Genomic DNA, 16,729 nt, shown 5'->3' on the forward strand with positions numbered 1-16,729 from the left:
AGAGAGATAGAGGTTATTGGAAGACTACTGTAAACAAAGGGATGAAGGGATGAGGGAAGCTGGACAGGTGGAGGTGAGAGAAGTGAAATGAGAGGTGAGGGATGTGAGAGGACTGACATGACAGGAAAAGTGAGAGGATGACGTGGATGAGGAGGCGAGGCAAGGGAAATGAGGGAAGTGAGTATGCAGTGAGTCACCCATGGCGCGGCGCCCCCTCCACCCTCCACCCCCTCTCAGTGATAAGATATACATAGGCAGCAATTACTGGAGCCTTGACAGCGGCTCGGAGAGCTGCGCGGCAGAGGGAAGGGCACCGCCATGCTAACTCTTGCCTTATTTACATTTACGATTGACAACGGAGGAATTAATCTACCCGGCAGGAGAAAGCACCATATTCTGAAGCACTTCTGCATCTACACTACATTCAAAAGGCTCTAGTTGAAGTTACACGTTTTTTTTAGAGGGTGTTTTTAAGGCTCTAGTGGCAGATTGGCAAGATTTCTACATCATTAACAGGAGAAACACTCTTGAAACACTCTTGAGAACCCAACCAGTCATTTCTGTGGCGTTTGAGAATCGTCGTGGTGAGAGAGCAAACCGCTTCTGAACACGGACTAACGGGAAGACTTGAGAGAAGGTTTACGGGTTCAGTGAAGGAAGACAAGCTTGTAATGGGTGTGGCCAGTCTACAGGTGGTACAGAGAGGCAGGGAAGACTAGATTGGGAGAGGTGATAATATTTTTCTTTCTTTCTTTCTTTCTTGTTCTCTCGGTTACTCCTGTTAAGAGTCGCCACAGCGGAACTTTCTCCCCACACATCTATTACAAACATGTCTTCTTTCACTGCATCTGTAAACCTCTCAGGACCTCCTCTCTTTCTCCTGTCGGGTAAATCTATTCTCCAGCATCCTCTACCCTCCCTACAGTCTCGTCTCTCCCACTGATACGCCCAGACCACCTCAGCCTCGTCTCTTCTTTCACTTCATCCATAAAACTTCTCTCAGATCCTTCTCTCTTTCTCCCTCCCACATTCTCTTCGTCTCTCCCCTTGACACACCCACATCACCAGTCTCGTCTCTGTGGCTTGAAATAGCTGAACGGGCACCTGATGGATATGAATGCAGTTAAGAAGAGTTAAGTCCCCCCATTAAAAAGTCGAAAGGAAATAGAGATACGATTGATTGCCAAGTGTTGGTTACTCTACAGCAGTGTTACTTACCTGTACGTGTGTTGTATGGGAGATGAATGCCTTCCGCCTCCCCCTTCACGTTATCTTTAAACTCTCGCCCCTCCCCCGAGTTCAAAATTTTCATCTCGCGTTTATTTATTTATTTTTTTTTTTTTTTCAGAACTGTTTTTAAAGGCCACGTCAACTATTAATCAGGTTCTTATTAGTGTTTTTTTTTTCTTTGGTGCTATAGAATGCTAATTAAACCATCATTAGAATCAAACATACTTGTAAAACCCTACGTAAATTCCACTAAAGCTTGTTGAAGGTGCAGAATCCTTGTTAATGTTGAACTTTATCATTAGAATCATGAAAACACCCTTGAAAACCCTTACATTTTTCATTAGTCAAAAGTTCAGAATCATTATTGATAATGAACGTTACCATTAGAATCACGAAAACACCTTTAAAAACCAAGCAACTTCCACTAGAGCTTGTTAGAAGTGCTGAATGATTCTTAACATTGAACTAGCATCACTAAAATCATGAAAATACCCTTGAAAAGACTGTAACTTCCACTAAACCCCTATTAAAATGATAAGACAAAATATGGAAAGAGGCAGGCATGTTTTATACAGTACAAGAAGCGGTAAGTGTCGGTCTGGTGACTTACTGCAGCTTCCCTTACTCTCATATGTTCTTATGGAAAGTAATGGCGATGAGGACTAAAGCTTTGAAAATACTGCCCCGTGTAGCTTGGAAGACACGAATCCAGCAGGTGAAACTCAAGTACTCAGCCCCGACCTGCGCCTCGCCTCGCCTCGCCTCGCCGCCAGACGGAGGGAAAGGGGCCCTCGACGCCTTCTAATTAGTGACGTATTGGCGGCGTGGAGTGGAGAGGGGGAGGCGGGCCGCAGGGGAATACCGCCGGGTGTAGGGAGGAGCGGTTATGACGCCCTCAGTCCACCCTTATGTTCTGAAAGGCTTTGCTCTCCCTGACTGTTTCTGAAGTGTTACAGAAATCGTTACTCAAGTTCTCGTGGATGGTTTTCTCGTAGATGATGCAGAATTATCGTTAAATTATCACTAGAATCATGCCAGACACTCCTGAAACTAGTCTGTGAAAGAAACTGAGACTTACGTACCGAAAATAGACGGACACTTCTCAATGATAATTTTTGACTTGAGATTGTGATTTATAATGGGCCTTTTTGTTTCCTTAGTCTCGTTGCCCTTGATCACAACCACACTAAATAAAGAAACAGATGATGAAACGCGTGAATAACTTAGACGCTGTTTGTCACATCACTACCTTCCCTCTTCCTCCTTGCCATGCACTCCGTTGAGCTGATACTGCCACCCTACCTTCGCCTCTGCATGATGCGGGGCGGCCAGAGCCTTCCTCCACTGCCTTCACCAGTTCCCTGCCACATACAGTAATTCACGACACTAAACACGATGTATGAAATCTTTATAAGCATCTACAAGAAAGAAGGGAATTAAAAAGAATAGATTTTCCAATTTCTACCCAGTTTAAAGATTAGAGGTGGCTGTAGAACAAGTAAAGATATCTAAGAGTGATTGGTAATTAAGGAAAGGTGTGCCAATTATCAGTCAAAGGGTTAAGGTCACACTGACAACTGCAAGCTCGTTCATCTGGACACTATAGAGTCAGCTAATCTGAGAACACATCGAGGTCACTTCAAGGTCATCTAGGGGTCATAGGTCACTGATGGGGACATGAGACAAAGGCACTGGGGACGGAAAGCTGTTTGCTGTGACTCTTACTGTCCTGGGTTCGACCCCCGCAGAGGAGAGTAAAAGTAGGAGAAAAGATGGAGAGTAGTGGAGAAACAGAGGGGAGGGAAAGGAAGAAAGAAACGGAAAGGGGAGGGAGAAAACAAGAGTAGGATGAGGTGAGGGGAGAGGAGGTAAGGGAGGGTGAGGGGAGGTAAAGGGAGGGGGACAGAAAGGCGGTGAGAGAGAAAGTAAAGAGAGAAAGTAGAAGGGAGGGTGGAAGAAGGTGATGGGAGGGAAGAGGGAGGGTGAGGGGGCGGTAAGGGAAAGAGGAGAAGGGGGGAAAGAGGAAGAGGGAAGGGTGAGGGGGCTGGTAATCAGGTTAATTCTTTCCCTCTCTAGCCATCTGTCACGGCGCCACCAAGCCACACCTGTCCTGCTCCTCCTCCTCCTCCTTCTCTTCCTCCTTCTCCTCCTCCTCCTCCTCCTTTTCTGCGCCTTTTTCGTCTTCTTTGTCTTAGTCTTCTTTCTTTCTTTCTTTATTTATTTATTTATTTCTCTCTTTCTTTCTTTCTCTTCTTTCCTTTTCTTCTTTCTTTCTCTCCTTCTTTCTTCTCCTCCTTTTCTGCGCCTCCTTCGTCTTCTTTGTCTTAGTCTTCTTTCTTTCTTTCTTTCTTTCTTTATTTATTTATTTATTTCTCTCTTTCTTTCCTTCTCTTCTTTCCTTTTCTTCTTTCTTTCTCTTCTTCTTTCTTCTCCTCCCTTTCTGCGCCTTCTTCGTCTTCTTCGTCTTAATCTTCTTTCTTTCTTTATTTTTTTCTTTCTTTCTTTATTTCTCTTTCTTTATTTCTTTTTCTTCTTTCCTTCTCTTCTTTCTTTCTCTTCTTCCTTCTCCTCCTCCTTTTCTGCGCCTTCTTCGTCTTCTTCGTCTTAATCTTCTTTCTTTCTTTATTTTTTTCTTTCTTTATTTATTTCTCTTTCTTTATTTCTTTTTCTTCTTTCCTTCTCTTCTTTCTTTCTCTTCTTCCTTCTTCTCCTCCTTCTCCTCTATTTCCATGTCAGTCCCAGTACCAAACAGGTAACGAAACAAATATTTTCGCCCTCTGAATCTTTAATATCACTGACTCACTAAATAAATAAATAAACAGATAAAACACAGATAAAAAAAAAAAAGTAAGCAAATAGATATGAATGAATAAATAAAAAAAATAAATAAAGGAGATCGTGACTATGATTTTCTCCCGTGTTCTTTCTGTTTGTTCTCCATCTTATTTTAATTCTGTTCTAGTGAGACTTAACTTAACCTAACCCTTTACCTACTTTACTGTTCGCGTACCCTCAACCTTACTATCCCCCTCTACAAATACAATATATACCCTTAAGCATTACCTTTGCTCCTTATTCCTGACTCTTACCGTAACAGTTAGCCTGAGTGTGTGTGTGTGTGTGTGTGTGTTGGTAGGTCAGTACACAGACACTCTCCGCACACGCCTTACAAAGGTACACATCTGCTACAGCTATTGTACTTCCAGCGCCGTCTGTTGGGGTGGTTGGTGTGTTAAGAAAGAGAGAAAGGAAGGAAGGAAGGAAGGAAGGAAGAAGATACATTTGTTCTATGCACGCTAAACTTCGCTAATCTGAGAAAGGAAGAAAGGAAAGGAAGGAAGGAAGGAAAGAGGAAGGAAAAAGGAAAGAAAGAAAGAAAGAAAGAAAGAAAGAAAGGAATGAATGAAGAAAAGGAAGGAAGAAAAAAGGAAAGAAAGCAAGTTAGAAAGACAAAGAAGAAATAAATAAAGAAAGAAAGAAAGAAAGCAAGGAAGCAAGATAGAAAGAAACCAAGATAGAAAGAAAGAAAGAAAAAAAAAAGAAAGTAAGAAAGAAAGGAAAAAAATAAGCAAAGAAAAAAACGCCAAAAATTCAATAATCTTTCTAATTTCCGGGTATTTCTTTCCTTTTTTTTCCATTTCAGAAAGAGGAATGAAAGAACTGAAAGGGAAAACACGCCAGGAATTTATTGACCTGCCTTTTTTTCTGCATTTTTTTCCTTTTTCTTCATTTATCCTTCTCTTCCTATTCCTTCTCTTCATATTTATCCTTCATCCTTCTTTCTCCTTCCTGTCCCTCTGTTATTCAAATCCCACTCTTTTTTCCCTTGTTTCTCCGCCTTTCTCTCTCTCTCTCTCTCTCTCTCTCTCTCTCTCTCTCTCTCTCTCTCTCTCTCTCTCTCTCTCTCTCTCTCTCTCTCTCCTCTCTCTCTCATCTCTCTCTCTCTCTCTCTCTCTCTCTCTCTCTCTCTCTCTCTCATTTCCTTCTCTTTTCCCTCTCCTCTCCCCTCCTCTCCCCTCTCCCTCTTCTCTCCCCAAGGTTTTCGCAGAGTGGAAAATCGATTTGCAGGTGCCGAGGGTCGATAAAGAGGGGAGCAAGAGGGGAAGAGGGGAAAATGAGGAGGAGGAGGAGAAGGAGAAGGAGGAGGAGGAGGAGGAGGAGGAGGAGGAGGAGGAGGAGGAGGAGGAAGAGGAGGAGGAGGACAGAGTGCAGGAATTACTCGAGAGAGAGAGAGAGAGAGAGAGAGAGAGAGAGAGAGAGAGAGAGAGAGAGAGAGAGAGAGAGAGAGAGAGAGAGAGAGAGAGAGAGAGAGAGAGAGAATATTAGTATGGCTTGAAGATACATTAATGCATACATACATACACATACATACATACATACACATACATACATACAAACTGGTAAGTACAAGGAAGCTGACAGACAAGACACAGACAGACAGACAGACAGGTGAAGACGGGCAGACAGACAGACAAGCAAACAGACAGACAAACAGACAGACGCATGATAAACATACAAGCTGCCAAATAAATCATAACACACACACACACACACACACACACACACACACACACACACACACACACACACACACACACACACACACACACACACACACACACACACACACACACACTCAATGAAACAAGAAGGGCATAACATAAGGAAAAAAAATCACTCTTGTCGTATTGATGTGACAAAGTGAATTTTTCTAGTCATCGCCACATCATTCCTGTCCTAGTCATCGTTCTTGTGGCATCTCTTGTGTTATGATTATGTTATGTTATGATTGTGTTATGTTATGGTTCATCTCCCTGCGCCTCTACCAGATATAACTCTACGCGATCTGCCCTCCGTGTTTCCCTAACAGTGACGCCCTTTAGAATTATTGAGATATTGTGGGGTATTAAATTTGTCTCCTCTTGCTCATATAGTTGCAGTCTTGTCTTTGTTTCCCTTCCTGCTTCTTCCCGCGCTGTAAATGTTATGTTTTGTGTTTCCTCCCTAAAAAATGTGTTTATGAAATTGAAAGTAAATATCAAGGAAAAACCATCAAGCACTGAAAGGAATGACTTATTTGCTTTGTCCATAAAACAACAGCAACAAAAAGAAGTGTTTAAAGATTTGTAAGTGATGATGGAGAAACAAATTTCTCGCACTGAAAGATGAACCTACTTTGTACTTCAGCTCGGAAAACAAGCAAGATTATGCAGCTTAACCTCGACAGAAGCACCGCACTGTCTTGATTCTCTCATTCACCGCCGCTGTGTTCCATCTCTTACCATCTTCTGTCGTTATCTCCATAGTTATGCTCTTCCGAATCTGCTAAATACGTGGCTGGCACCTTTAGTGGGCCTTCTTAACATCCTTTTTGTTGCCCTAGGCCAGAGTCCACTTTTACATTATAATTCCTACTTATTCTCATCCCTATTATGTTTTTTTTATTAATGTGAGGGCTAACCATTATCTTCACTCTTTTACCCCTCTTAACAGTAAATATTAACATCAATCCTGTGACTTGCGCTGCTACAAGAAAGAACCAAAACACTTCCAGAACCAAGTTGGCTGAAGTTGTTGGAATGATAATTTTTCCCTCAGTTTTCTCGGGACTGACAATAATTTTTAGCTTTTTTTTTATTAAAGCCTGTAACTGAAAAGAGACAGGAATGGCTATGCAGGCTTCTCACAGCTTTACAAATTCTCTCTTTTCTCGGTGGCGGCTATAGTTCTGTGGGCCTTTCCTTACAGTTTTTTTTTTTTTTTTTTTTTTTTTATAGTTCTTGACCAACAGTAAGAAGTGAAGCCACCATGGAACCAAACTGGATAGCCCTCTTGGAAGCCTTTTCTCAGGAAAGCATCAATTCTGCGGACTCTTCTTTACAGTTCTATTTATTTATTTATTTTTTTATTTATTTATTTATTTTTTGACTCGCACTGAAGGATAAAAGGGGTCTGGACCTAGAGTGGGCAGGAATATTGGAACACTTTTCTGATGGTCAACAGTTTTACATAATTCTTCTCACTTTTCTCGGGATCGTCTTTAGTTTTTGTATTCCTTGACCTGCACCATGGAATAAAACTCTTAGAATTCTTCCCTGGTGGACAGCAATAATTCTACGGGGTTTTTCTTACAGTTTTTGTTGCCATTGACCAGCATGAGAGCGTAGAAACATGATAACAATGACCGTTTTCTTAAAAGCTTCAGTACCTCATCTCAGCTTCTTCTAACAGGCACTAATGGAAGTTATTCAAGCTTTCAGGGATGTTTCCATGACTCTAGCGATGGTCTGACATTACCAGTGAGAAAGACATTCGTAGAACAAGACTTGTCATCTCTGTGAGCTTTGAAAATAGTCTTATGGGAGAACAAAGCGTTTAACGATACGAAACAATAAGGGAAGCTGCAGGGAGCCACGTGGCAGTCTCTGTATAAGACATAAGCAACTATGTACACTTACCATCCTTAGCCATAAAGTTATATTGTTTGAATTGAACCTTTTCGCAGCTGCACAACGTTTCATCCAAGAATCGAACAGATGTTTTCAGACGCTCATTCTTGTATTTCTCTCTCTCTCTTAGGTGAATAGTAAATAGGAAACAGTAAATAGTAAATGATAAATACGAGTAGTTAATAGTTAATAGTTTCGTAGCTTAGGAAAGACAAAATTAGTCTCTTAAATTCTCTTCTTTTTTGTTTCTGTGTCAGTGCAATCTGTTTAATTTTCTCATAACGCTGTGACTGTTAACAAAGAATGACCATTGCAGTAAGAAGTCACAATGAAATACTGAGCAATTTAACCAGTTTATTACTTCTCTTGTTCCATGTAGGAGGAGCTGTGGCCAAGGGAAACACAGAACAGAGAAAGAAAGAAAGGCCCACTGAAGCCACTTGAAACCTCCTCCCTTGAAAGTGTCCGAGTCCCATTCATGAGGAGATACAGAAGCAAGTTATGAGTTCCAGAGTTTACCAGTACAGGGAATGAAAGACTGAGAATTCTGGTTTAGTCTTGCTGTCTGTAGTTCTTTCAAAATTATATCCTTATCTTACTTTAGACCATTTCATTAAGTCGGAGAAAGCAAAAGCAAGGGAGCTGAAGGTTTGAATGTGTAAGGGTACTAATGTGAAGGGTACTATGGAAAGTTCGAGTGGATGGTTTGGAAGGGTCCTGGATTGACAGCTGGAAGAAAGTGCGCTGGAAATACTTTGTTTAGATCTGCCTTGCCCCTGTGAGTGTTCCAGTTTCCTCGCTTCACGAATGCCGCCTCGAGGGGTTAGTTTCCATAATGCTAGGAATAGCTAATAATGATAGTGGTTGTCTGTTTATTCGACACCTGTTTTGCGATAGTGCGTTGCGTGTTGAAGCGGATGTGTGGCGTGCGTGGCGAGGGTGTGGTGGAGTGTGGCGTGTGCTGATGGTGTGGTAGTGTGTGCAAGGTGTGGTGCAGGTGTAGAGGTGTGGCGGGGCATGCAAGGTGTTGAAGGTGTAGGGTTGGTGGTGATGGCGGTGGTGGTGGTGGTGTCTGGGGCGCCGCCGTCCACTCCAGGCTCCCTAAGGACTCACGGCTCATAAAGTTACAGCCTTACTTCTCCTTCCTTCCTTCCCTCCCTCTTTCCTCCAGGGCGTCCCCGCTTTCCCTCACTCTCGCCCTCCAGAGACCACTGAGCCAAGGGCTGGAGGGGCAGCCATTTTGCACCCTGAGGAGCCTCGCCTTCAGGATGCCGCCCTGACCCGGGAGGAATAAGTGATGACGTCTATGGCGCAGGAAAGCCACAGTAACCTGGCACCCGAGATGGCACCACCTGCAGCGAGCGGCACCTCCGCGGCGGCCGCCGGGATTGGCCGCAGCGCCGCGGGGGGCGGGACTATTGATCGCGGGCGGCCGCTGAGTGGCGGAGGGCGGCGGAATGGCCTCAGTCGGAGAGTGGAGGCAGCTGTGAGGGCGAGGGTTGGTGTGTTGTCCCTCTGTCCGCCTGCAGTGCCGCGCCGAGGCACCATGAAACCCGACAAGCCCACCAAGGACCGTGACATCCTGCGGGCACACTGCGCCAGGCCCCTCAAGGCGTCCCCGCAACCCGCCGCCTCGTCCTCCTCCTCCTCCTCTTCGTCTTCTTCCAGCGGCGAGGCGTCCTCGAGTTCCCAGCCCGCGGAAGCGCCTGGTGGCGAGGCTTCTGGCGGGGAGGAGAGCCGCGGGGCGGAGATGCGGCTGTACCTGGACAAGCTGCGGGAGCTGGTGCCCACCGTGCCGCGCAGTGGCAAGTTGTCCCGCGTGCGCCTCATCCATTCCGCCATTGACTACATCACGGACCTGCAGGAGGCCCTGGAGGCGCGTACCCGCAGGAAGCTGAGGGACAAGCAGGGGCAGGCGCCGCGCCAGCCCCTCGCCGCCCTCGCGCCGGCACAGGTGGAGACCAACACCCCGCGGGCCTCGCCCCTCTCAGAGACTTCTGCCAACAGGCTGCCCTCCACCAGCGGCAGGATCCCGCCCACGCCCGCCGCCATGGAGCTCGGCCGTCCCGCGACCTCCCTGCTGGGCTGTATCCCCTCCACCAGCAGTAGCAGCAACAGCAGCAACATCCTCGCCAACAGAAGTAGCAGTAACAGCAGTAGTAACAGCAACACCAGCAGCAACAGCAGCAGCACCAGTAGCAGTGGTAGCAGTGGTAGCAGTGGTAGCAGCAGCAGCAGCAGCAGCAGTAGCAGTGTGGGGGTGTCGTTCCTGGCCGCCGTGCCAGGGCCGCCTCAGGACCCGTGCTAGTAGTGCCCGGGAGGACAAAGACAACAGCCTGTCGCAGCCACGAATGGACCTGCTGACGGAGGCGCTGCTGGTTCTGATGACGCCTCCAGTGCGGCGTGTGTCTCTCCGCCGCTGTGGCGGCGGGTCCTCACCCGTGTCAGGTCCGCCTCTCCTCATGGGGCTCCCCGCCACTTGGTTCACAGGCCATGCATGGCTTGGCCTGTCGTGGCTGTGCTCGTGTGTGCTGGAGTTTGTGATACTACGCCTGCCTTGACGCCCCGAGCAGCGGCACCCTGGGGAGTGTGGCCGAACACGTGCCCCGTGGAACGAACCCCAGGGAAACGTGTCCTGGGCATCACGCCTGACCAGCCTGACGCTACAGTCAAGGCGCCACGTGTGTAGTGTTCAGTGCCCGGATGGCTGCGGCACACCGGGGGTTCCTGGTTCACCTGCAGCTGTGTGACGCCCGAAAGTTACCGCCCCTGGTGTTGCTGCCTCAGCATACCCTGCAGACAGACACCTTCTGGGCCAGTGTGTGTGTGTGTGTGTGTGTGTGTGTGTGTGTGTGTGTGTGTGTGTGTGTGTGTGTGTGTAAGTAAACAAAAATCAAGGATCGCAGCCAGCGTGACCTGATCTGATCTTCAGTATTGTCTCGGTGACCTGGTGGAGGAAGACCACTGACTAACGTGTGTGTGTGTGTGTGTGTGTGTGTGTGTGTGTGTGTGTGTGTGTGTGTGTGTGTGTGTGTGTGTGTGTGCGTGCATGTGCGCGCCAACATGACTGAAAAGACAAATGTTCCTCAAGAGTCATTCCATTGAAAGCACTTAAATGTGGTGGTGAAGTGTGGTGATGACTGTGGTGGTGACAGTGCGGTGATTGCAAGGTGGTGATGCAATTGTTGTGATGTCCTGGTATTGGTGATGATGGTGGAGTAAGTGATGGTGATGGTGGTGGTGGAAGCAGCAGAAGTAATAACGGTATAGGTGATGAAAGTGGTGATGTATAGTGACAATAGTGTTGGTGGTGATGAATGAAGCGGTGTTGTTAGTGATAACGAGGGCACAGGTAATGAAGGAGATGATGACAGTTAAAGTGACAGGTGTGAATCAGGTGGCAGAGGTGAGGGAAGTGGCCAGGCAGGTGGTGATGATAATGGTGGTGGAGGCAGTGTTGGTTTGTGCCACAGAGAAGGTCTAGATAAGAAGATATGAAAACAAGGGAAGCTACAAGAAGCCATCAGGCCTACACGTGGCAGTTCCTGTATAACAACATGCCTACCAATACAGACTCATCATTCCCATCCATACATTTGGGTAGCCTCTTAAAACACACCTGCCTTTATCCACCTGTCATCCCTATCCATAAATTTGTCTTATCTTTTAAAGCTCCCTAATGACTGGACACTAATTCAAATATTTACCTTAACGAACCGGTTCTCAAGAGTTCACACTGCCTTCGTTGAACACACCGATGCATCCACATCCTTCAGGGTTCATTGACTCAAGTGGCACCGCGGGGCAGACCTCGGGGACAGCTAGCTAAAAATACGAGACTGATTTACGTTGATTCATACCTTGTGGCTTCATCTCAGTTCAGTTAAAACCAAGCCCCGTGTTCTTAAGGTGACCTAACCAGAAAAAGTGAGCTCCAAGCAGAATATTGTATAACACCACTCAGTTTCAAGCGAACAGTGGACGGAAAAGGACAACAGAGGGTCATTTCATAAGGCAGAACATCTATTTAAAAAATGTTCTGATACTGTTTTTACAAATATCAAAAGAAAGAGCAAGAGTGATAGAAATTTATAAGCGAAAAATGAAAATTAGATAGACCAATTACAATCCTCGCCTTCAAATGCATCAGGACTATTTTCAAAGGCCACTGAGATGATTGGCCAGGTTCTCATTGGTGTTTTTTTCTCATTAACAGTGAATAATTCTTGCTAGACTCACTACAATCATTAAAACTCCCTTGAAAATTCCCAGTAACTTTCACTACAGTCTCTCACCATGACTGTATTCAAATGGTACGCAGATGATAAGTCATTAGTGCTGTTCTCATTAACATTGCAGAGTTCTGGTTCAACTCTCGCCGGAATCATGAAACGACCCTTGAAAACCAACCCCAGTAACGTCCACTACACTCGCATAGAGATTTATCTATTTTTATTAATTTGTTTATTTTATTATTTTTCTAGGAAAGGCAATAATTCTTCGAGCTCTTACTTGGAGTTGTATATCCAGACCAACACCTGGCTGAAACTTTTATTTATTTATTAGTATCATTTCATTATTTATTTTACTCGTGAAGAAAGCCGGATAGAGGCACCTGAAATTAAGGGAAAGGGAGATGGATGGGTGGTCATTTGCTGCTCCCAAAAAAAATTTAAACATTAATAATAAGATTTCCAAAACAGAGGCCAGTTTGATTTCGGAGACGTCTTGGTACATAAGATCATCAGAAAATAAGGCAAGCCGCAAGAAGCCATCGGACCTACACGTGGCAGACCTGTTTTCACCCACCATTCTCATCCATATAACATGTCTAGTCTTCTAAATCTCCCTAATGATTTGGCATTAACAGTTTGATTGCTTGGTCTATTCCATTCATCCACTAATCTATCTAAGAACCAATCCCTTCCTAGCTCGTTTAAATATGACTTAATCAAACTTGAACCCGTTGTCTTCTGTCTTATCCTGAGTATTATTGAGGCAGTTCAAGTCACAGGAAGGGAGGAAAAACAGATGGAGACAGTGAATATTACATCTGTCACATTCTATCATATTCACATCTATCTATCTCTCTATCTCTCTATCTATCTATCTATTTATCTGTCTGTCTATCTGTCTATTACATCTATCACAAGTAATTCTTCTCTCCTGACTATGCAATCAGAACCAAGCGTTCAAACTTTTAGGAAAGGAGAAGAAACACATAGACAGAGAATTATTATCATTACATACAAATAGAGTTGTATATCTATATCACATGTCAGTTTTGTTTCCCGTCTGTGCAATGAGAGCCAAGTGTCCTAACTTATGATGGGAATGAAAGAGAAACAGATACAGGCAGAGAATTATATATCTGTACCAACTGTTAAACTGTACAATGAGAACCAAACATATAAACTCATAAGAACGAAAAAAGAAAAAAAAAAAGGATATAATCAGAAAATTCTTTATCTGTACCAAATGTTAATCTTGTCTCCTGACCTGCACAATCAGAACCAGACATCTAAACTCACAGGGAGGGAGAAAGACTAGACACAGGCAGAGAGTTGTATATCTGTACCACATTTAAATATTGTTTCCTGACTGCAATGAGAACCAAGCTCCCTCACACCTCATCTGTCATTGTCTTACCATCTTAAACTCTAAAAACTCAGACCAGTAATGACTCCAGCTTGTCTTTGCTTACCAGGACTGTTTTTCAAAGGCCGCGGAAGTGATTAGTTGTGTCTTCATTGTTTTTTTTTTTTTTCCTTCGTTGATGCAGAGTTGTTATATTTTCACCAGAATCATTACTGTTTTTTCAAGTGCCACGGAGATGATGAGTCGGGTTTTCAATGTTATTTTCCCCTTCATTGCTACAGAATTGTTATTATATTCAATTAAAATCTAGATTATTTTCAAGGGCCATGGAGATAATGACTCGTGTTTTCATTATTACTGTCTCCTCGGTGATGCAGAATTGTTGTTACACTCGCCAGAGATCATCAAAACAATACTGAAAAAAAAAAGCACTCAAAGACTTGTTCTACTACAGCTCTTAAATCTAACACACAAAACGAGATGATTATGAATATTTGGTGCTGTGGCACTTATACTTAAATACTTTCTTACTTATTCACTTAATTTTCACCGTGTTTAAGTAGAGGTGTTCTTGCATTAGCTTTTTATTTATTTATCTATTTATTTTTTACTTACTTGGGAGAGAAAAAAAGAAAAAAATAAAGAAAAAGGAGCGTTCCCGTGTTCCGTGGATAGCATCGACAAACACACACACACACACACACACACACACGGTATCATAACAACAAAAATCGATCTCTTCTGTTTGTTGGCTTCAGCGTGAGGGGAGGGAGAGAGAGAGAGAGGGAGGGAGGGGAAGGTGGTAGTGGTGGTGGTGGTGGTGGTGATGATGTAAGGGGAATGTGAATTTATACTTGACAGAAGGGAAATGAGAGAGAGAGAGAGAGAGAGAGAGAGAGAGAGAGAGAGAGAGAGAGAGAGAGAGAGAGAGAGAGAGAGTCCTGTTTTTCTCTTAAATGATGATGATGATGATGATGATGATGATGATGATGATGATGATGATGATGATAATAACAATAATAATAATAACAATAATAATAATAATAATAATAATGATAATAATAATAATAATAATAATAATAATAATAATAATAATAATAATAATAATACCTATGAGTACAAAGAAATCAAATTATCTTGCTTAAATCTAATCAACATTATGAATATTTATCAACTGTTATTATGAAGTTACCCACCATCACCACCACCACCACCACCACCACCACCACCACCACCACCCCTTGTCAACACCAACAAGACACTTCATAACACAAATTTGTACTTCTTTTCGAGCTGCCTTCCTTTCTACTGTTGGTCAATCTTTCCATTACCATCTAGAACTTTACAACACTTACTTCCTTGCACTACAGTCTCTTACGAACGTAGAAGGGTTGCCCTTAGGGGGGTTGCCCTTAGCCAGAGCCTCCTTAACGTAAAAAAAAAAAAAAGAGTTTGTGTTGTGTTGTCTTCCCTTTAAGATCTATAAAAGCCAAATCTTGTATTCAGAAATGGCTAGGGATCTCATAAGGACTGTTTGCAAAGGCTATACAGATTATCTAATATGATTTGTATGGATGTAAAGAGTTATGAAAAAACGGGTCCTCAAATGAAGTGGTAGGCGGATGATAAAGTCTCAGTAATCAGGTTGTTAGTGCCGAGTCAACAGGGAAGTTTAAAATATTAGATACATTTGTGGATGGAGATGATAAGTGGATATGTTTTTTTTTTTCTTTTTTTAAAGGGACTGCCAATTGTAGGCCTGATGGCTTACTACTACTACTACTACCACTACTACTACTACTACTACTATTACTACTACTACTACTGCTACTACTACTACTACTGCTACTACTACTACTACTGCTGCTGCTGCTACTACTACTACTACTACTACTATAACCATTAACACCGCCGCCACCAACGTCACTAGCAATAACAATAGCATCACCACAGCTACTGTTACCACCACCACCACCACCATTATACCATCACCACCACCACCACCACTACAGCTCACTACTAAACGAGTGCATGTGTGTGTGTGTGTGTGTGTGTGTGTGTGTGTGTGTGTGTGTGTGTGTGTGTGTGTATGTGTGTGTGCCAGGTGCTGGTCCCCTGGTGTGTTTACAATCTCTATGTAAATTTTGTGTTGACTGTAAATACCGTGTTTGGAAAATGAATAAAAAAAATATCTTTGTTAAAAAAAATAGTTATCCTTTGTGTCTTCCTTCATATATATATATATAGAGAGAGAGAGAGAGAGAGAGAGAGAGAGAGAGAGAGAGAGAGAGAGAGAGAGAGAGAGAGAGAGAGAGAGAGAGAGAGAGAGAGAGAGAGAGAGAGAGAGAGAGAGAGAGAGAGAGAGAGAATGTCTTTGAATCATTTTTTTTTGTGTGTGTGTGACGTTCTTGTTATTTTTTTGTTTAATGTTATTGTTGTGGGGAGTTCTTGTATCTGTTTATGTGTTTGTGTGCTTTAATGTTCGTACGATTCTTTCCTTTCCTCTTTCTTTTTAGTTTTCTCCTGTGTTTTTTTTTTCTCATTTCGTTTATTATTTACACTTCGTTTATTATTGATTTACCTATTTGTCTATCTATTCATCTATCTATTTCTCTATCTTTCTATCTACCTAATTGTACATCTTTCTATCTATCTGTCTATTAAAGTATACATTCACCTCTCCATTCCTTCACTATTGTTTTTTTTCTCCGTCCAGGCGTTAAAGAAACAGAACGTGAATTAGGAGAATCACAATCCGCTGAACGTCTCCACAAACACCATAATATTATCATAAGTCAGTCAGCAATGGTAAGGTTATGACACAATTACTGGTATGGTGACGGGGCAAGGCATCCAAGAGTACATGCAGAAGAGACACGAGGGTAAGTTTAACACAGAGACTGTCACGCGTAGGTCAACTGATTTCTTGCAAGTTCCCTGACGTTCTTATGTTCTTGACCCTTTCACTGCAGCTGTCTGATACATCTTTTCATACTTTACAGTCTTATTTTATTTGTCATACTGGTTTAGCACTGGAGAACTCGCTCTTGTAATTTACTTTCAATTGTGTATGTGAACATAAGAAGATAAGAATTAAGGGAAGCTGCAAGAAGCCATCAGGCCTACATGTGACAGTCCCTGCATGAAACATACGAGTACTTTACTTATTTCCCACCTACTATCCTCATCCTTGAATTTCTATATTATAACAGGGGAAATATTCTTGGAAACCCGGCTAATCATCTACGTGCTCTTAGAAAACAGTCGTGGTGAGAGAGCAGGGCATTTTAGAATACTTCCTCTTCTGTCTTTCACACCGCCGCCTGTCGCTCGCCACCCGCCGCTGCTCTGAGAGGCTTTCGACAGTATTACTCGTACTTATTCTCCCTCTGCCTGCCTTCACTCAGTCTTTCCTCGCCATGATTATTCCGTCGTGTGAGAACCTTAACATG

General features: G+C 43.4%; 1 protein-coding gene across 1 annotated transcript; it reads left to right on the top strand.

Annotated features, from left to right (window-relative positions):
- The first annotated feature begins 8,201 nt into the window (after positions 1–8,201).
- LOC135096222 (trinucleotide repeat-containing gene 18 protein-like) lies at positions 8,202–15,470 on the top strand. Its single transcript, XM_063997592.1, has one exon. The coding sequence runs from the start codon at positions 8,977–8,979 to the stop codon at positions 9,985–9,987; it is 1,011 nt and encodes a 336-aa protein (XP_063853662.1). The 5' UTR covers positions 8,202–8,976; the 3' UTR covers positions 9,988–15,470.
- Positions 15,471–16,729: the final 1,259 nt, after the last annotated feature.

This window comes from Scylla paramamosain, chromosome 3, assembly GCF_035594125.1.
Source record: "Scylla paramamosain isolate STU-SP2022 chromosome 3, ASM3559412v1, whole genome shotgun sequence".
Lineage (NCBI taxonomy): Eukaryota > Metazoa > Arthropoda > Malacostraca > Decapoda > Portunidae > Scylla > Scylla paramamosain.

What these genes read in the sequence shown, in the direction of transcription:
- LOC135096222 (XM_063997592.1), top strand. Translation starts at nt 8,977, where the DNA reads ATGACGTCTATGGCGCAGGAAAGCCACAGTAACCTGGCACCCGAGATG.